This window comes from Malaclemys terrapin, chromosome 13 (assembly GCF_027887155.1).
Source record: "Malaclemys terrapin pileata isolate rMalTer1 chromosome 13, rMalTer1.hap1, whole genome shotgun sequence".
Classification (NCBI taxonomy): Eukaryota; Metazoa; Chordata; order Testudines; family Emydidae; genus Malaclemys; species Malaclemys terrapin.
The window spans coordinates 29,661,666-29,682,020 of NC_071517.1; the positions used below are offsets into that span (position 1 = coordinate 29,661,666).

The 20,355-nt window shown below is 48.0% G+C and overlaps 2 protein-coding genes and 1 long non-coding RNA gene across 6 annotated transcripts in view; 2 read left to right on the forward strand and 1 right to left on the reverse strand.

Annotated features, from left to right (window-relative positions):
* Positions 1-318: 318 nt before the first annotated feature.
* Positions 319-9,790, reverse strand: LOC128848385 (uncharacterized). Its single transcript, XR_008447025.1, has 2 exons — positions 9,704-9,790; positions 319-2,918 (listed from the first exon to the last, which is right to left on the reverse strand). It is a non-coding gene; the product is annotated as an uncharacterized LOC128848385 (long non-coding RNA).
* LOC128848309 (zinc finger protein 239-like) lies at positions 9,755-16,868 on the forward strand. 4 transcript variants are annotated; one of them, XM_054048243.1, is made up of 4 exons: positions 9,755-9,910; positions 10,732-10,846; positions 12,242-12,355; positions 14,347-16,868. In XM_054048243.1, the coding sequence occupies exons 2-4, from the start codon at positions 10,813-10,815 to the stop codon at positions 15,450-15,452; spliced, it is 1,254 nt and encodes a 417-aa protein (XP_053904218.1). In that variant the 5' UTR covers positions 9,755-9,910; positions 10,732-10,812; the 3' UTR covers positions 15,453-16,868. The 4 variants fall into 4 exon arrangements, with proteins under 4 accessions (XP_053904218.1, XP_053904220.1, XP_053904219.1 ...); XM_054048245.1 differs by having other exon boundaries at positions 9,757-9,910; positions 14,350-16,868; XM_054048244.1 differs by having other exon boundaries at positions 9,762-9,789.
* Positions 9,894-20,355, forward strand: part of LOC128848319 (zinc finger protein 771-like) — a 198,964-nt gene continuing 188,502 nt past the window's right edge. The window contains exon 1 of the mRNA XM_054048273.1: positions 9,894-9,910. The gene's annotated coding sequence lies outside the window, so the exon portion shown is untranslated. The remainder of the gene's footprint in view (positions 9,911-20,355) is intronic.

A 20,355-nucleotide genomic window follows, 5' to 3' on the forward strand; every position in this document is an offset into this window, starting at 1 on the left:
AGCCCCCTCCCACACTCCAAACTCCCTCACCCCAGCCCTCTGCCTGAACCCCTCCCATACCCCAAACCCATCACCAGCCCTACCCCAGAGCCCTCACATTTTTACATTATTTTAAAAAATATACCGTAACTCCTCACTTCATGGTGTAGTTATGTGCCTGAAAAATGCTATTTTAAGTGAAACGATGTTAAGCGAATCCAATTTCCCCATAAGAATTAATGTAAATGGGGGGTTAGGTTCCACAGATTTTTTTTTTTTTGCCAGACAACAGACTATATATATATATATATATATATATATACACACACACACACAGTATAAGTTTCAAACAAACAATTTAATACTGTACACAGCAATGATGATTGTGAGGCTTGGTTGAGGTGGAAGTCAGAGGGTGGGCTATTTCCCGGGAATGCCTTACTGCTAAATGATGAACTAGCACTCGGCTGAGCCCTCAAGGGTTAACACATTGTTGTTAATGCAGCCTCGCACTCTCTAAGGCGGCAGGAATGGAGTGGGGAGGAAGGAAGACAGCATGGCAGAGAGAGAGAGACACAGAGACAGTGGTTTCCCCAGGAATTAAAATTAGGGAAGGTGTTCGAATTTACAGGGATGTGTGTGTCAGGGGTGAGACTGGGAGGGTGAAGGTGGGTTGTATGGCACCATAGTAAAAACTGAAAAATGTTTCATGACCATTTTATTAGATTTAACTCATGTTTGAAAATCATCACACAAAATAAAGTTGGCTACTCAAGCCTTCTATGAAGTACTACGTCTACATCCTTCTTGGTTTCTTGTTATAATTTTGCACAACTCTGTTAATGAACTTCTTGAATGCAATGCATTCATCTTTGGTGGCTTCTCGTGTGTCTAGTACTTCCATTCCTTCAATTGATATGCTCATTAGTTCATTCACATGATCAGGCAGAAGGCGACTTCTTTCAGAACACAAAATTCTATTCAATGATGAAAAAGAACGCTCAACTGTAGCTGCTGTGACTGGGAGTAGCAAGAGATGAATTCCTACTTTTTTCATCTCAGGAAACAGAACACAATGATAAAAAAAGAAGTTGAAGTCAAATCTTCATTCATTCGTCATAGGATATTCCACTCGGTGTTCAAATTCTCTATTCTGTCCTGAGCACATGGCAGCCCCATTGCTGGTAGTGCCACACTCCACTCAACTGTTGGTGTTTTATAGGACAGGCATCTGTAAAAGCTATGTAGAGGTTGAGTAGAATCTAGAAGTCACTGTCGTAGATTTTTAAGACTCAAGTCTGTGTACTTTTTCAGTTGTCTTAACAAACACTTCTTGTCTTCTTCACTTAAGGATTCAATATAAATGCCTTCATTAGACAATTTCTGGACTGAAGTCTTTGCTTCTTCCAGTACTTTTTCAATGGATAGCTCTCGGATTGATCCAAATGTGGCTTCTATCACTGGACAAAGATCTACTACTTTTGTAGCAGATGCCTGCATGGCATTGTTTAATGACCCAAGTGGTTTCAATAGTAGACTTACGAGAGCGAGAATGGCAATAGTGTTCTCTGAACATAGTAGCAAAAGTAATCCACCACCCTCACTACTTAGATCCATCCCGTCTTGGTGGATACTTTCCAAAGCCAGTAATAAAGGCTGGAGTAATTTTAAGACAACAGCCAAGGATCACTCATGAGAAAGCCAGCGGGTTTTCCCAGGTTGGACTAATTTGAACTTCAGTCCCAGTGTATATTCAGTCTTTTTGGACTCTTGCTGAAAAAAGAATATAATGAAGACATTAAATTTAAAAAAGCTATAAAGTCTTTTGAAGATTCTGCAGCTCGTACTAGTGCTAGTTGGAGTAGATAGCCTCTGCAGTGTGTATGGGAGAGATTAGGGTTACACTTTTCTCTGAGCAAAGCTTGTACTCCACCATGTCTTCCAGAGAAGTTTGCAGCTCCATCAAATGCACAAGCAGCCATCTGTTTGGGGTCCAATTGACAAGCATTTTACTCTTCTAAGATGTGGATTGTCACAGATGCAGACGATGTGTCTTCTATAACTTGAACATCTAGAAATGCATCTACTGGCCTACCCCTGACATCAAGATAACGTGACTTAATACTTGATGCCCATTTGCATCAGTGCATTCATCAGCTATGTATGCAAATTTTTTGAATGTGGTGAGAGAGTTCTTCACTTTTTCAACTGTTGAGTCTTTCACGGTTGCACCACATGCTTCTAGCCAGTCAGTTGAGTTTCTTGCAGAAAGATAGTGAGCATTTGCTGGTCTTGTTCGGAACCAGTGTTCAACTTCAGGATGAACAAATAACAATGCACTTAACATTGGCCTCCAGTTTGTAGTGTTTGGTATCTCTTGCTTAAATAGAAAGTAGGATGCCACAGCCATGTTTGTTCGCATTAACTGTGTTGTGTCTCCAGCATTCTTAACAGCCTCATTAAGTACTTCTAAAATTGGCTTTGATAGTGGGCTTATAAGGCTTTCTGCATGTTGATGCACTCCAGAGGCCTGGTGTTTTGCAGCCTTTTCACGTAGTTTGTCAGCATTGGCTTTGCTGATTGGTTTGACAAACAAAGCTCCTCCACTTTTACCAATTATAGCATTGGGAAGCTTTCCTTCTTCGTAAGCTTCTTTGCAAGAGGTGCACCAGTAGCCATCTTTAGTAACTTCAATAAATGGGAACACTTTGACTGACAAACATCGGGAACTGCCTTTAGGTTTTGGAGACACTGTTTCTTCAGTAGGTAGCTGTATTTGTGCTTTGGGTTGGTCAGATGTAGATATACCACTTGAACCTTCAGATGACATGTTGATATATTCTTGGTTCTTGATGTGTTCTTCCCCTAGGGTTAGTTTTTGAGGCCTTTGAGGGGAAAAATTGTTGTATTGTTTTTTGTCTTTTCATTTTCACTTTGACCTGCAACATATAAAAGAGATATGAATGAAGTAAATGTTTTGTTAGGATAATGCAAATTTAACATAAGGATAATGCACGTTACACCAAAACACATAACAGGCCTAGATTTCTAAAAAAAATATAAATTAAAAAAATGTATTTAATTTAAATTGACTTTTGAAAAGTAAGCCATCATGGGATAAGAGGGAAGTCCTCTCATGGATCAGTAACTGGTTAAAAGATGGGAAACAAAGGGTAGGAATAGGTTATCAGGTTTCAGAATGGAGAGAGATAAATAGTGGTATCCCTCTAGGGGTCGGTACTGGGACCATTACTGTTCAACATATTCATAAATGATCTGGAAAAATGGGTAAACAGTGAGGTGGCAAAATTTGCAGATGATACAAAACTATTCAAGATAGTTAAGTCCCAGGCAGACTGCAAAGAGTTACAAAGGGATCTCACAAAACTGGGTGACTGGGCAACAAAATGGCAGATGAAATTCAATGCTGATAAATGCAAAGTAGTGCACATTGGAAAACAATCTCAACTATACATACAAAATGATGGAGTCTGAATTAGCTGTTAACACTCAAGAAAGAGATCTTGGAGTCATTGTGGATAGTTCTCTGAAAACATCCACTCAACGTGCAGCAGCAGTCAAAAAAGCAAACAGAATGTTGGGAATCATTAAGAAAGGGATAGATAATAAGACAGAAAATATCATATTGCCTCTATATAAATCCATGGTACATTCACACCTTGAATATAGGGTGAGCAGACAGCAAGTGTGAAAAATCGGGACGGGGGTGGGGGGTAATAGGAGACCCTATATAAGAAAGAGACCCAAAAATCGGGACTGTCCCTATAAAAATCGGGACATCTGGTCACCCTACTTGAATACTGTGTGCAGATCTGATCACCCCATCCCAAAAAAGATATATTGGAATTGGAAAAGATACAGAGATGGGCAACTAAGGCCTTGGCTACACTTGAGAGTTACAGCACAATAAAGCCGCCCACAGCGCTGTACCTCACTCCCTGTCCACACTGGCAAGGCACGTACAGCGCTGTGTCTCTGTGGCTACAGCGCTGCAGGTGCTCCACCTCCTTGAGAGGATTAACAGCTGCTGCGGAGTGGCTGAGACGCTGCCGCTCCAGTGTAAACAGTGCAGTTATTATGCAGTGATTGACCTCCGGAAACTCCCCATAATCCTTTTAACTGAAGCTTCCTCTCTTTGTTTTGTTGTGATTCTTTTCTCTGTTTTGTTGTGAACTCCAGACGCTCTGTTTTGGGAGCTGCTTATCAAAAAAACAAACACAGCTCCTGTTTGCTGTGAATGAGTAGAGGCAGGCAGGGGGGCTCCCTTTGGAACGCCCATAGCTAGTATTCGCTTGAAGAGAGAGGCGGCGTGGGGGGAGGGGGATTGGGGTCCGTTTCGGCGAGCGGCTGCTTATCTGGTCTATGAGAAAAAAAACAACAGTTGCTGTTTGCTTTCAGTGAGCGAGAGAGGGGTGGAGGAGGGAAGGGGGTCGGAACTTACAAGGCAGCATGCTGACACACTCTCAGCACTCCAAAAACCCACTCTCTCTCCCCCCGCGCTCCCTGTCACACTCCACCCCACCCTTTTGAAAAGCACGTTGCAGCCACTTGAACACTGGGATAGCTGCCCATAATGCACCGCTCCCAATGCCGCTGCAAATGCTGCAAATGTGGCCATGACAGTGCGCTGGCAGCTGTCAATGTGGACAGATTGCAGCGCTTTCCCTACTCAGCTATACGAAGACAGGTTTAACTCACAGCACTGTACAGCTGCGAGTGTAGCCATACCCTAAAATGATTAGGGGTATGAAACAGGAGGAGAGATTAAAATGACTGGGAGTTTTCAGCTTAGAAAAGAGACGACTAAGAGGGGATATGATAGAAGTCTATAAAATCTTGACTGGTGTGAAGAAAGTGAATAAGGAAACGTTATTTAATCCTTCACATAACACAATAACTAGCAGTCACCCAATGAAATTAATAGGCAGCAGGTTTTAAAAAAACAAAAGGAAGTACTTCTTCACACAACATAAAGTCAACCCGTGGAACTCTTTGCCAGGAGATGCTGTGAAGACCAAAACTATAACAGGATTAAAAAAAGAACTAGATAAATTCCTGGAGAATAGGTCCATCAGTGGCTATTAGCCAGGATGGGGAGGGAATGCAACACCATGCTCTGAGTGTCCCTAGCCTGTTTGCCAGAAGCTGGGAATGGGCAACAGGGGATGAATCACTTGATGATTACCTGTTCTGTTCATTCCCAAGCACCTGGCCTTGACCACTGTCGAAAAACAGGATACTGGGCTATATGGACCATTGGTCTGACCCAGTATGACCATTCTTATGTAAAAATTAATTATAATAATAAAAATGTTTAGTACAGAAACTCCCCAACATAATGACCTCTCAAGATAGCAACGATGTGAGATAACAACCTTGGCAAATAATGCATTTTTAAAATCTCGGCCTACTAGGAAACATATTTATATAAGTTTCCATTCCCAGTCACAAATCTAGCATTCTGGAGCAAAGTCACTAAAATATAGTCCAACAAACAAATGTGTTTTTAACATGCCCCTCACTTTTCCCTCCACCGCACTCCACTCACCGGTGTTGTCCTTGGTCAGTGGAGACTCAGAGTTCAGAGGTGCTTTCACGTGAGTACACCTCCCAGGTAGGGGGCAAGAAGGCATCTTGCTCATTCCTCCAGCTGCTCACTGTTTGCTCTGGCCACTGCTGTTTGTTGTGCCACCGTTCACTCCACCACTTTGTTGCCAATGGCCCTGCGCAGTTACCTTCTGCTGCCACCTGCCACTGTGACCTCTGCGAGTTGGTCTCTTGAGGTTCCACTCAGCTCTCAGTGATTTCAGCTGAGCTCTCAGTGGGGGAACCTCGCTGCTAGTGCAGTCTGGGCTGTCTCTTCCACAGAAACACTGTCCCCACAGCACGACTAAGCACTTAGACCTGATTATCAGTGATTGCAGCTGCAGTGGTCACTGAACAGAACAAAAGACTATCTATGGAGCCTAATCAAGTCCCCTCTCTCTTGATGCCCTCAATCAGCACAGGCTAAGTACAGTTCAACTGCCCTTTACTCATACAATGAGAACAACAACATTTCATCCCCTCCCGCATTCAAGTAATTTGTAACCCAACCCCAGCCAAAATCTATCACTTGGGCAACACAGCTCTGTTTGCTGGATACCTAGGTAGATTAGGTGTGACTGTAAATACAATCTGGTCCTGAATCCTTTCCCCCCTAGCCCCAGCTCATCACTAGCTGTCAGGGAGAGCTCATTTAGACTTTGCTTACAAATCATCATTTGAAATTATTAGGTTGGCCAACATCACTGAAATGAATGCACTGACATTGTCATAAAAAACAACAACTGTATAAGGAAGCTAGTCTATATTCATACTTTTCAAATCTATTATACTTTTTCAGATACATGTATTTTATCATACACTGTATATGCTTTTACAGTGTATATTAATGTTTCAATTTCAATTCAAATTTCCAAACAGTCACTAAATTGGCATGTAACTAGTTCACAAAACGGGGGGGGGGGGCGTTGGGGAAATTCAGGGGGAGGTGTAGGGAAATCACTGGACAGAGACACACACCCTGTGTCAGAGTAACAGCCGTGTTAGTCTGTATCCGCAAAAAGAAGAACAGGAGTACTTGTGGCACCTTAGAGACTAACAAATTTATTAGAGCATAAGCTTTCGTGGACTACAGCCCACTTCTTCGGATGCATATGAGAGAGACTCTTTGAGACAGCAGCTGCTGCCAGTAAGCTTCCCCCCATTCTGAGCCCTGTGTCGTCGTCCCCCCCGCTCTGTGGAGATGGGGGACAGGAATGGGGGAGGGGGACACCCTGACAACAGCATCCCTCTTCCCCCTCCCCCCGTGCACATAGGGTGACCAGACAGCAAGTGTGAAAATCAGGACAGGGGGTGGGGGATAATAGGATCCTATATAAGAAAAAGACCCCAAATTCAGGACTGTCCCTATAAAAATTGGGACATCTGGTCACTCTACCTGCACAGCAAGCAGGAGGCTCCTGGAGCAGTTCCAAGGCAGAGGGCAGGAACAGCACACCGCAGTGGGTGGGAGGGACACCTGAACTGCCCAGCAATTGATAGCCTGCTGGGCGGCAGCCACACAGGGAACTTAGGGGAGCTGATAGGGGGGACTGTCAGCCCACTCTGGTTCCAAGCCCCCACCAGGTAGCTCCAACGGGCTGTTCTTTCTGCAAGCAGTGGACAAAGCAGGCGTCTGCCAAACAACACTATAAGGGAGCATTGGACAACTTTAAAGAGCATGTTCTCTAATTAGGAGGTTCTCAAACTGTGGACCGTGAGCTCCATTCAGGTGGTCCACGGATAATTTCCTATAAGGTGCACTCCTGGGCAGCCGCACATGAGAGAATGAAGAGCCACCCACCGCAGAGGCTGCTGCAGTGGGGGAGAGAGGGAGAGCCCCTCCTTCTTCCCAATCCCAGCTTGGGGGCTGCTGCAGCAGGGGAGAGAGGGCACATCCATCGCATTAGAAGACTACTGACATTAAAATATGAATTGTGTGCTTTTATGTGTAGATCAAAAAAGGTAATTATTATTTAGGGGTTTTTTTTATATAGAAGTTTTATCCAAAGTGCTTTACAATAGTTAGCTAACGGTACATACAACATTTGGAAAGATCATTAAGTGGTCTGCCAAGACCCTCAGCAATTTTCAAGTGGTCCGCAGGAAAAAAGTTTGAGAGCCACTGCTCTAATTGATCAGCAACGTAACAACAAAACAACGTTAACCGGGACGACTTTAAGTGAGGAGTTACTGAATATCGGCTTACAAGGCAGGGTGGGGCGGGACTTGGACCTGTTCTGGGCACTACCAAAAATTATACAAATCTGCCGCCCTGGTAGAGCTCACTTCATGTGACTTGCCTATGGTCACCCAGGTAGTCTGTGACAAAGCAGGGACTGAAACCCAGGCATGGACAGCGCATGACTCCTCCAATGGGGAGGGTGTGCGTGCGCCTGGACCGTGGCCCTGCCCCAAGGCCTGCTCCTGCTCAGCCTCCTCCCCTGGAAGCCCCACCCACGCTCCATCCCTGGCCACACTCAGCCCCCTCCCCAAGGCCCCCCTGCTCACCACTAACACCTCTTCGCCCCCTCCCCGCACTTGCCCGCCAGCTGGCCAGGCACACTGCTCACATGCATGTCTTCACCCCTTCCTGCAAGGCTCCCATGTGGGAAGAGCAGGGACAGGAAGAGGCAGAGCCTCAGGGGAAGAGAACCAGTGGGACCAGGGCCTTGGGGTGGAGCAGGGGCAGGGCCACAACTGGGGCACCCACCCTTTCAGCAGCGGCATGTTCCAAAGGCGGGGGGCAGGCTGTTTGTGGAGGCTTTGCCTCCCCGGCCTCTTATACCCGCTGCCTTTGAACCAAGCAATTTTGTGTCCTTGCTGAGTGCGCCTAATCACTGTCCTATCCTCCCTCTCTGTGTCTGTACACAGAAGAGCTGACAAGCTATATCAACCCTGGCTGGAACAAAATGGAGAATGAAGAAAAACTGTGCACAAAGATTTGTCTGAATCTGTTGCTTTGTGTTAACATTTGAGGATGTGAACTTCACTAGCACACATCTCCACACAAAGAACATTTTAAGCTTAAATTTCCACTGAAGACAAATTTAAAATGATGCATTCAAGTGCAAATTCCACTGCATTGGTTAGTTGTTTACATCATCCATGGAGGGAAAAGAAACCCTAGTTCTCTCTGAACCCTAGTTTTAATAAGTCTTGGTACTGTGGGTAATTCCAGAGGACTGGGAGAAAGCTAATACTCTGCCAATATTTAAAAAAGGATAAACAGGATGAATTGTAGGTCTGTCAGCCTAACATGGCCAAGATAATGGAACAGCTGATATGGGATGTCACAGTTCAAGACAACTGCATTTACATTCTGTGAACCAGCAAGGGCACCCACTTTTAGACTTCCAGCTCCCAGCTGTTGCTTCTCTTGGGCAGAGACCCATGTCTCTTCCTCCTGACTGGGGTTTTTCTAGGCTGCACAGTTCCCTGGTTATAATGTGCTATCCCCAGAAAGCCAGACTGCCTAAACAGACCAGCATCTATGCCAGGGGTCAGCAACCTTTCAGAAGTGATGTGCCGAGCAGTGATGAGCTGCTAAAAAATTAACAACCGGTTCCCTCCTCCTCACCCCATGAGGGGGTCGTGCCCCCCGCCCCCGGGACTCCTGCCCCATCCAATCCGCCACATTCCTTCATGCCCCCCCCCGGGACCCCTGCCCCATCCACCCCCCTTCCCTGTCCCCTGACTGCCCCCTGCCACCCCATCCATCCCCTCCTCTCATTCCTTTTCCTGGACATTTGGTTGCCAATCTCATGTTCTTATGTTAACCTCTGGCTTAGACATTTTAACATGAAGTTCCCCGAATAGGCAGGTATCCCATTTTCATAACTACAAGCGTCACATTCATCCCCCCAGAAAGAGGGTTGCTGGGAACGGAATCGTTCCCCTGCCAGAGTGAACCCAGGGACTTAGGTGTAGCTCTTACAAACCGTACACATACCCCCGCCAGCCGCCCCTCTGACACTGATCTGGAGTTTGTGTGAGTCGCACACACATATCCAGGGGCTGCTCGGGGAGGTGGACACCCCCACACTAGAGGGCTCTGATCATTGGGAAGGGAGGAGAAGCTGCTTTTGTCTCTCCTTCTCTCAGCCTCATTTGGGCTTACCATTTTGGAGGCTGAACTTCCTGGGTCAGAGGCAGCCGCTGGTGCATCCGGGAGCTCGGGCTGAGCCGCTGCTGCTCCCCAGCGGGGTGAGCCCTTCTCTACCGCCCCTCTGTGCCCAGCCAGGGGTGACTTTCTGCGGGGGCTGGAACCAGCCCCTGGGGCAGCTCCGGGCTCTGCCGACGCCAGCCCCTGAGCCGGAGCCTGCAGGTGAGGGGAGAGACCCGGGGGAAAGGGCTGGGGCCGGGCAGGAAAGTGACTCTGCACCAACGGCCCCTCCTCGCCCCAGCTCTGCTCCCGGGGGCCGGGGGTCTGCGAGTCCCAGAGCTGCTGACCTCCCCCCGCCCGAGCCGGGCCAGGGACCGAGGGGAGGGGAAGGGGCGGGAGGGAGACAGGGGGAGAGACTGGAAGGAGCAGCAGGAGTAATAAGTGGGGAGGGAGGTTCCCTACTTCCAGCCCTGCCCAGCTCCATTCACTGCTGCATCCCGGGGCAGATTTACTCCAGTCCTTGCAGTGAGGCTGGGGTGGAAAATGAAGAGGAGACAGATCAAAAATCCAGGGAAGATATTGTCTGTCTGATGTGCAGGGCCCGTGGGAACCAATCCTAGCCCTGGGAGAGTGGATAGTGTTTGAACATCACCAGGGCTTTTCTGGCTGCACCTCTTAGCCCTGCTGAGCCTCCCAGGAGCAAGGAGGCCAGAAGAGGTGAGGACTGAGGGTCTGGAGGAGGCCACACAGGGGAAGAAATAAGGGAGCAGAAGTGTGGAATTGTCACTGGTGCGGCAGGGTGACATTCCCTGGTTCAGATTCCTTCAAGAGGTGTGTGCGTTCACCCGGGAGACACTGGGGGTTTCACTCATGTGCCAACAGGAAAGCATCACAGAGTCAGTTGTCCAATGCTGGACAAAGAGCTCTTCTAGAATAGGGAAAACAGCCTGATCCCTAATCAATGGGAGCGGAGCTGCCAGCTTGCAGTTCCTATGTCTGAGCAGGGGTGATTGTTCTAATGCCGGAGATACTTGCTGTTTCAGGGGCTGGTGACCTTCGAGAAGGTGGCTCTGTATTTCACCAAGGGGCAGTGGGAACTTCGGGACCCAGGTCAGAGAGACGTCATGCAGGAGAACTATGAGTCCCTGATATTGCTGGGTAAGGCTTCCTTTCTTCTCACAAGAATGGGGAGATCTCTGAAGTGCTTGAGTCAGCTTCAGTCATTTGTGATTAGAGCAGCACCGAGATCAGGGCCCCAGCATGCACATAGGGAGAGGAAGACCCTGCTCTGAAGAGCTCACAGTCTGACTGGAAAGACGCTCAAAGTGTGAGAGGGGAAACAGAAGCACCTAGAGAGCAAGTGACGTGCCCTAGAAACAGGCCACATCATTCGCAGGGCTCGGAATAGAACTCAGGTCTTTTGCATCCATAGGCTATGTCTACACGACAAGCTAGGGATGTGGTTCTCCTGCCCGTGTACACGTACTCCTGCTAGTTCTCATTGAGCTAGGGTGAGTATAAGTAGCAATGCAGCCACAATAGCAGCAGCAGAAACATGGCTGAGCCCTGTCACGTACAAACTGGTGGGTCAGTATCCATGGCTCCGCTGCCATTACCTAGACTACCATGGCTACACTGCTGTTTATACTGGCACTAGCTCAATGAGAGCTAGCATGAGGATGCGTCCACGAGCAGGGGAATCACACCCCGAGGTAATCGTGAAGATAGTCATAGGCCCATGTCCAATCCATTGGCCCACACTGCCTCCATATGGGCTCATCATCCTTCCGGATGGAGTGATAGTAACCCCTGTGGGTCTATGGGGGAGCTTAATGGCAGCCTTGAGCTACTAAGTCCTGTGAAAACTACAGCCTGCCTTCACTCGTTTTATCTTGTTAGTTAACCTGAGGTGCCTAACTTGAGTCAAGAACACACTTTTTGTCTGAGGGAAGACAAGCCCTATTAAATTTGCCTAACATTTTCTATTATAACTTTCCATCTTCAGTTGCTTATAACTTTAACAAACTAACTGTTCATGCTGAAATTTCCTATGCTTGGAGGCGATGGCTGTAAGGTTGGAGAGATACTTTTCACCGTCTCTGTGAAAATGCAGCCAGATTTGACAAAAAGTTATCAGCTGCAGAAAATTACCAGTATGGTTGCAAAAGATGGAATTTCTTTGATTTTTTTTTATTACAAAAAACCCCTAGGATGTATCATACAAAAATATGTTAAAATAATGTTATTAAGATTGCAAAATCAAGCACTCAAAAGTTAGGAAATGCCAGGATTAGGTTCAGCTCTCTTATGCATGATCACAGAGTTTTTTGCACAGGATCCTGCCTCATTCAGTGTTCAGGATGAATGCTGCTCACGAGACCTCTAACTATCCCAAAAGGTCTCCAAGAGCATTTCCCCCTCTGTTACAGGTTTACCTGAGTTCACCACCAGCAAGGGAAGGGACTTGATTAGAATTATGGAGCTTTTTAGTAGCATCTATTTAATGAGTGTGTGACAAATTCTGATCTCTCCTCTTTCCTTTCTCCTGAGTAGACTTTCCAATTCCTAAACCCAACGTGATCTCTCGGATGGAAACAGTGGAAGAGCTGGGTGTCCCGGATCCCCACGCCGCTAAGGAATGGGAGATCCTGAGAGTAGCCCCCACAGGTGAGGGGTTAGTATTAAACCGAGTAAGAAACCATTTGCAAATGGCGCTAACAAGATTCCTACAAAGACCCCGTGAGCTCCCCAGTTCTACCTCAGATCAGGATTGTCCCCAGCAGGTGTCATATCCCCTCATGGCAGACATCACTCACAGCCTCCCACCCAGTCTGACTGACACCTGGCAATAGCTGTCTTTCCCGAATGTTCGCATGGATTGTGGAGGAAGGATTGGTCACCTCTTCTCTCTCATCTGAGGAAGGGCTTGGGGGGATTCAGGTTGGGATCCATGAAGGGACTTAGGCATTGCAATGCTGGACATCACAGGGCCTAACTTTTAGGCAGCTAGTAAATTGCAGGATCAGTATTGTGATTCACAAAGCCTGAGTTAGGCGCTGAGTTTCCCTGTGCAATGAATGGGTTGAGATAGGTGCCTAAAATTGGGATCCACAAACGCTAGCACCTCAGCTGAGCTAGCCAATGGGACATGCCAACCAGAGGGGCATGTGCTAAGCCCTGCCCCTCTTTCAGAGGTAGAGTCCAGGCTGCTGGGAGGTGCCTAGTGATGCACCAATAGGAACCCCTCTCCTGGAGTCAGGTGGCTTAGAGACCTAAGCTGTTTCTTGGGGCAATGTGGTAGGTGCTTATCTCACGCTACCCAAAACCTCCACCTTTAGACCAATGGTTAGAGCACTTCCCTGGCATGTGAAAGATGGAGGTTCAGTTCCCCCTCTGCTAGAGAGGGCAAAAGGATTTACATAGGGGTCTCCCATGTCTCAGGAGGGTGCGCTAACCACTGAGCTATGGGCTAGTTGAAGGTGGGGCTCCCTCCATCTCTCATGATGAAGCTGGCTGAAGAGTGGCTGAAGCCTGGGTCTCCCATCTCCGTGCCCTAACCACTGGACTATAGAGTCATTCTTTCTTTTTCTCTCTGGCCCAATGACTATTCCACTGTGGATAAACACTTGTTGGGGAGGGAGCGAGAGGACAAGAATGCATGCAAACGAGACTGAGTCTGTGGTCAGGGCATAGAATCCTAGAATATCAGGGTTGGAAGGGACCTCAGGAGGTCATCTAGTCCAACCCCCTGCTCAAAGGGGGACCAGTCCCCAGACTTTTTTTGCCCAAGATTCCTAAATGGCCCCCTCAAGGATTGAACTCACAACCTTGGGTTTAGCAGGCCAATGCTCAAACCACTGAGCTATCCCTCACCCGGCAGCCATCTGGGAGACTCTGGGTCCAGTGCCCTTGCTCCAGTAACTTTCATCATTTATCCAGAGTGCAGCAGCTCCAATGGGAGAGACGGAAAGAGCACCTCCTGCCACTGCCAATCAGAATATCCCAGAGCTGAGTGGCTGGCGCACCCTCCTGAAAGGTGGGAGACCCCCTGTTCAAATCCTTCCTCCCCTTCAGGTGAGGAGGTGAGGGGAATTGAACTGGAGTCTCCCATCTCCCAGCTGAGTGCTCTAACCATTGAGCTAAAAGCTATAAAGTAGGTATTACTGCCACCCGCTCCGCTGGCTGGATTTTGAATAGGATCCAATCTTGGGGGCCACCTACTGGATTGGGCGCAGCAGGCATATAGGCGGCTGAACACCTGTCTTCCCCTGGTTCACTGGTCACTCTGGGGCTTCGGTGGGAGATGAGCATTCAGATGCCTAGAAGAGGCAGCCGTGCACATGGCCAGAGGCAGGAACATAGGCACCCGGGGAACTTTCATTTTAAAAAACGTCAGTGTCGAGTGAGGTTAGGTTACTGTAGGGTTCAGCAGGCGGTTTGTGAATTGCAAGTGAAGCCTAAACTGGGACCTAGGTGGCTAAACCCAAGATTTGAGGGCCTAAGTCTGGGGTTCAGACACCTAAGTACCTTGGTGGATCTCACCATCAGCACTTAGCCCTTCTTTTGTACCCACCTCCCCATTCCCATTCCCCTTTCAATGGTTCCCTTTCCCCTGGGCACAGGGAGTGACTCCTGTCTGGATTCTCTCTCTGACCCAGCAGATGATGGGATGGGGAGTGAGCATGAGGAGGAGAATCTGGAGCAGGAAAGCCCTGAGATGGTGGAATTGGACATGATGTTGCTGGGAAGAGCTGAAGAGAACATTTTCCAGGGTCCTGAACTTGGAGAAGCCTGTGAGAGTCAATGTGGACTGGAGAGACAGCAGGAAAACCACCCAGATGAGAGACTAGGGATATCCACTCACCAAGGAGAAGGGTTTAAGGAATTCAGCAACATCAGCATCAACCGGAGAACAGAGAAGTCAGAAACCCAGAAAACATGCACTGAGTGTGAGAAAACCTTTTCTTGGAGGTCAGAGCTGCTAATCCATCAGAGACTGCATACGGGAGAGAAACCCTACAAATGCCTCGACTGTGGGAAAAGTTTCACACGAAGCTCAAACCGTAATGCTCATCAGAGGATCCACACAGGAGATAAGCCCTATAAATGCACTGAGTGTGGGAAAAGCTTCAGCCAAAGCTCACACCTGGTGAAACATCAGCGGCTGCACGTGGGAGAGAAGCCCTACAAGTGTACGAAATGTGGAAAAAGCTTCAGCTGGAGCTCAGACCTTATTGTTCACCAGAGAATCCACACAGGAGAGAGACCCTATAAATGCCTCGACTGTGGGAAAAGCTTCAATCGGAGCTCGAACCTTAACACGCATCAGAGAGCCCACATGGGAGAGGGCCCCTACAATTGCACCGAGTGTGGGAAAAGCTTCAGTTACTGCTCCTCCTTCATTAGACACCAGAGAACCCACACAGGAGAGAAACCCTACAAATGCACCGAGTGTGGGAAAACCTTCTTCGAGAGTTCGGCCCTTATCAGGCACCAGAGGAGCCACACTGGAGAGATGCCCTACAAATGCACCGAGTGTGGGAAAAGCTTCTTCGAGAGCTCATCTCTTATCAAGCACCAGAGGATCCACACCGGAGAGAAGCCCTACAAATGCCCTGACTGCGGGAAGAGCTTCAAGCAGAGCTCATCCCTCATCAATCATCTGAGGACCCACACCGGAGAGAAACCTTACAAATGCACCGACTGTGGGAAAAGCTTCACCGTGAGCTCCGCTCTGATTAGACATCAGAGGATCCACCTGTGATAGACACCAGCTGCCAATTTCCCTTCTGGGGCTTGGCCGCTGCTTACGTGAGGCCTGAAGATAGATCTGGGAACCAGAACAGGCAGCTGTGGATCCTTCGAGGTGCTGGGTGTTGGAAAGGGCCCTCAGAAAGCCTGGGTGTTTGGTCTCTTGTTATTCATTCAGTGACCTTGTCCCAGTCTGTCACTGAATGGAGCTGCCTGGAGAAGGACTATGCTGTTTGGGCTGATTCAGGCAGGGGCTGGATCTCACCAGGTGTCAGTATGGCCGTGATGGCGCTCCAATCTCAGATGGGTTGTCTCAGTAATGCACATATTAACAATTAGAAAAGACTGGCCCTTATTTTCCTCTTCCCCTGGTGGTCTCCTCATCTTCCTCTCTCTCTCTTTCCCCTCTGTCCAGTCACTGGATTGAAGAAGACCCAGGAGAGTCCCTGAGAGAATGTACAGAGGTAAAGGAGAAAGCTGTGAATCCGAGCTGTCCAGTCAATGAAACACCCCCAGAGCCAGGGGGATCTGGGCATGAGTGTGTTGTGTCCCAGCAGGTCTCCAGGAGGTGCCAGCTGGGTGGGGGCTTGCGGAGCTAGAGGAGGAGAGGTGGCCAGCTGACACAGAGGCAAAGCCAAACCAGACATCAGGCTGATCTCCTGTGTGCTGGCGTGTATTTGAAGGGACACTTCTCATGTATCAGTGGAGACCCAAGGGGCAAGTATTGCTCAGGATCTGATTGGATGGCCCAGTGAAGGATTTCTCTGTGTTTCCTGTCTGTAACTAACTCACAGGGCCCCATGTCTAAATGCAGCTGGGAATCACATTTGGTTTTAGCCCCACAGTAACATCCCTAACCCAGGCGACCCAGCGACAACACAGACACAGGTTGTAGTGAAGATGGAACCTAATCCAATCTTCCCTAAATGGGTTAAAAGCTCAAGCTTCAGTCTGTGAACAAGGACATAACTAGACACCTTATGACCATGTTAAAGTCAGGTGAGGGGAATCTGTGCTGTAACTGGGACCAGCGTGATAAATGTTGCATAGACGGGGCCTGGTGTCTATAGCACAGTTTTTCCTTACAGGTGGGAGGCATCAAAACTGAAGTTCTAACCCTGTTAATGAGTTCAGCTTGAAGCCTGGAACATGCCCAAGCTAGAGTATGGGCCTCTAACATGTTTATTTGCTTGTCCACATAGGCAAGAAGAAACACTGTAATTACACAATCTGGCCACAAACTTATTCAAACATGCTGGGCCAGAACCTCAGCTGGTGTAAATCAGTGTAGCTTTGACACCAATGGAGCGTTGTTGATTTACACTAGCTGAGGATGTGGCCAGGTGATTTCTGTAGGAGCTCTGTATCGGGGCTGTCTGCACTCTTTCCATTTTCTGCCTGCCCTAGTAAAGAAGCTTTGGTTACTGTACGTGTGTGTGTCTATGTGTTTATTGAAAACCCAGAGGGACTGCAGCCAGGTGACTGAGGAGCCTGCAGCATTGGCCTCTGGGTGCATGTTGCGCATGGTGCATTGCTCAATGTTTGAGGTCTGGACACTGTGCAGCTCACAGTTTCCATTTATCTCGGAGTCATCCCTCAAGTCTCTCATTAAAACACTTTTCCCAAGGGGTCCATCAACTCCAGAGCACACAACTGGAGCAGGTTTTCCCCTGGTTTGGGGGAAATTGGTGCCAACTCTGCCAGCACAAAGATGCCCTAAAGCCAGTCTAACACAGCATTGGCTGGTGCGGAGGCAGAGTAGCAGCTCCTATACCACCTACCCTCTCTGGGGGTGGTGCAGAGGCATGACTACACTATGCCCTGCCAGCCTCTGGCTGCTGTACTGACCCTTTGAGGGCATTGGCAACCCATACAAGTCAGCCTGGTCTAACCTGCATCTGGGGTCAAGTGCTCCTAGGATGGGGGAAATATAAAAGATTGCTTAAATTCGCCTTTTCACCTCCCTCCTGAGTTGCACTGAACATGGGAGCCAAGCAATCTTCTCTCTAATTTTTGACAGGCCGTGCGCGCAAAAAATTTCTTCTGTGCAAATTTTTGTGTGCGCGATGTTTTGCTGTGTGTGCAGTGTTTAGCATCTGTGTGTGCACGCGCACAGCTTAGAGGGAACAGTGGAGCCAAGGGTCAGGGCTTATCAGATGTTTTAAATAGTGGGACTCATACAACAGGTGCTAAATGCCATTGGTAGATCACACTAGCTTTTCAGCAGATCTCAAGCTTCATCCTGTCTCTGTCCATCATCTGTTCAGCTCGTTAGCTTTTTTAGGCATGGTTCTTGCCTTCTGTAGAGCGTTTCAAAATGTTCTTTGTTATTATTTATTTAATTTCCTGAATTTTGTTAAAGTTGGTGGTTCTCTGTTAAACAGGCTCTTGCTTTCATGCTGGGGAAGACTAAAATCAACCAAAAAGTGACTCTGCTGGATGCAAGAATCACTGGGTGAGGTTCTATGGCTTGTGTTATGCAGGAGTACAGATTAGATGGTCACTAGGGTCCTTCTGGCTTTAACAGCTGTAAAAACCTTTATAATAATAATAATGAAGTCTCTGCCCTGCAGTTATGTAATTTGTCGGAGATGGAGAGCAAAGCATGCCCAAGGACTTTACAGTAGTTGTGAAGTCCCTGAATGAAGTGTCAAAAGCGTTGAGTACAAGGCCTGCCTTGGTACTGACTGACTTGCTTATGAGTCCTGGGCTTCATTTTCCCCATCTGTGACCCCCTAGCCACCTGTGTAAAGAGCTGTTAGAGCAGTGGATGGAAAGTGTTTATATAGCCTCTCAATGGGATTATTATTACTCAGCTGCTGTATACAAGCAATGCCAGTTGACTGCTATCTTCTCAGAACAATAGGGCCTATTGAGTAACATGCTGGACTAGGATTCAGGAAGCAAGGGTTCTAGTCTTGGCTCTGCTGTAGGGCTGCTGGGTGACTTATGGCAAGTTATGTCCCCATCTATAAAGTGGAGATGACTCTCACCTCCTTTCTAAAGCATGTTGAGAGATGTATTTAAGAGCTGGGTATTGGCATTACTCAGAAAAGACTGAAGTTTTGCTTCCCTATTGAGACTGCATGTCCCAGGCTTGGTGCTTTCTCTTTGCTCTCTGCCTTGGGCACTAAGTGGGTTGTTGAAATCCCCAGACATGGGCACCATACAGCTCATATTCTACAGGTACCCCAGCTCTAAACTACAGCTGGATTTGCCTGGAACACTGCAATGGGAGGCTGGGAGACAGCACTCAGAGAATCACCTAGGTAGGGATGGCTTGTGTGCAGGTGTTGGGCATGAAGAGACACTCCACAAGGCATTCACTTCAGTCTCCAAGACACACTGAGCAGCCACATGCACCCCAGCTTCATCCAACTTGTGATCTCATGTGAAACCTTAATGGTAGCCTCTGAGATGTTAAAATAGAATAATGTTACGTGTGTATGCTACGTGCCAGTCACATGTGCCTACAGTGCTTAAAATGGAGGAGTTGCAAGGAGTCAGTCCTGGCAGAAAAACACAACAAAAGTTAAACCAAGACAAATTGCTGAGGGGTGCACTTTCAGCACTGTCTTACCAAAGCTGCTGCTCCCACCACCACACACTTTTTTTAGTCCAGTCCAAGACTGTGCCAATCTGCTGACATGAGACTGCCATTATAATTTTGCACGGGGGTGTGCAAGTTATTGACTGTCCTGTAGGGGATGGGGAAGTGGCGGAATGCAGGAAACTTTCCTTCTCATTCCCATGCGGTTACATTTTTGGGTAGTGGGATGTGTCCTTAGCTGTCATTAAATTAAGGTTTGGTTTGTGTTCATAAATGTTTGAGGACTCTCAGATGGTAATGTTCGGGTGAGGTTCCCTGTGTTCTCTGTTCCTAGCCTGCAGCTTGCAGAGGTGGTGGGGAGTCTCTCTCCACTTACAGGTGAGTCCTTAGCGCAGATTTATTTGACTTCAATGTGGTATCCATATCACCAGGGTGATCTCCAGACTCTCACATGGGGAAGTCATTGGGGGCAGCGGCAGCAACTCACCCAAGACACTTCACCCTGGATGAAGCAACATTGTCCTGAGTGTGACAACCTCCCTTAGGCCTAATTTTTAGGGAACTGCACTGGTGCTGGACAAATGATGACAGAGTCCCTAAAGCTCTCTGCACACCTCTCAATAGGAGCTGCTAAGGTACGGAGCTCTTCCCCAACCCCAAACCAACCCCTCTGTGCCTCAGTTTCCCCAAATGGGGAAAATAAGCCTGGCTGGGGGTTGTGTGCATAAATCCATGAATGTTTCTGAGGCACTTAGCTATTACAGCAAGAGGAGTCATAAAAGCAGGTGGAGACCCTAGAGTGGCACAGCAAGGTTATCTGACCTCTGCAGATGTTCCTGGTCAGGTGCCCTGCCTAGGGGAGGCTCTTTAAGGAGGTGTCTGCATAGCATGGCTGCCCCTCCCCACTCCTTGAAGATAGCAGATAAGGATGGAAATGAGGAGATTCCATGAGTCCTGGGGAGGGGAGATTCTGTGGGAATCTGAGATTGTCCCAGAGGTTCCCCTAATAAAAGAGCCCCAGAGATGAGGGGCACCTCGCCCCAAGGGCTGCCCAGAGTCCTGCAAGGTCTCTGGGTTCATTCCTACTTTTCAGGAAAGAGAAAAGGATCCTCCTGTGGGGAGCTAGGGAGGGAGTTTCATTGGTTGTGTGAAGCCAGGTCCTACGTTCAATTGGATGGCATTTCTCTGTTTGGATGTAAGGTCCTAACTTCTCAGCACCACATCCAATCAGTTCCACATTTCAGGGTGTGTTCTAGGCAGCAGTGGGCAGAACCCTGTTCATTTTGGTGACAATCAACAAAACTGAAAGTGGGGAATGGGAAGCACATGGAACCCCGGCATCCAGTGAGCAGAGCCAGCAGCTACA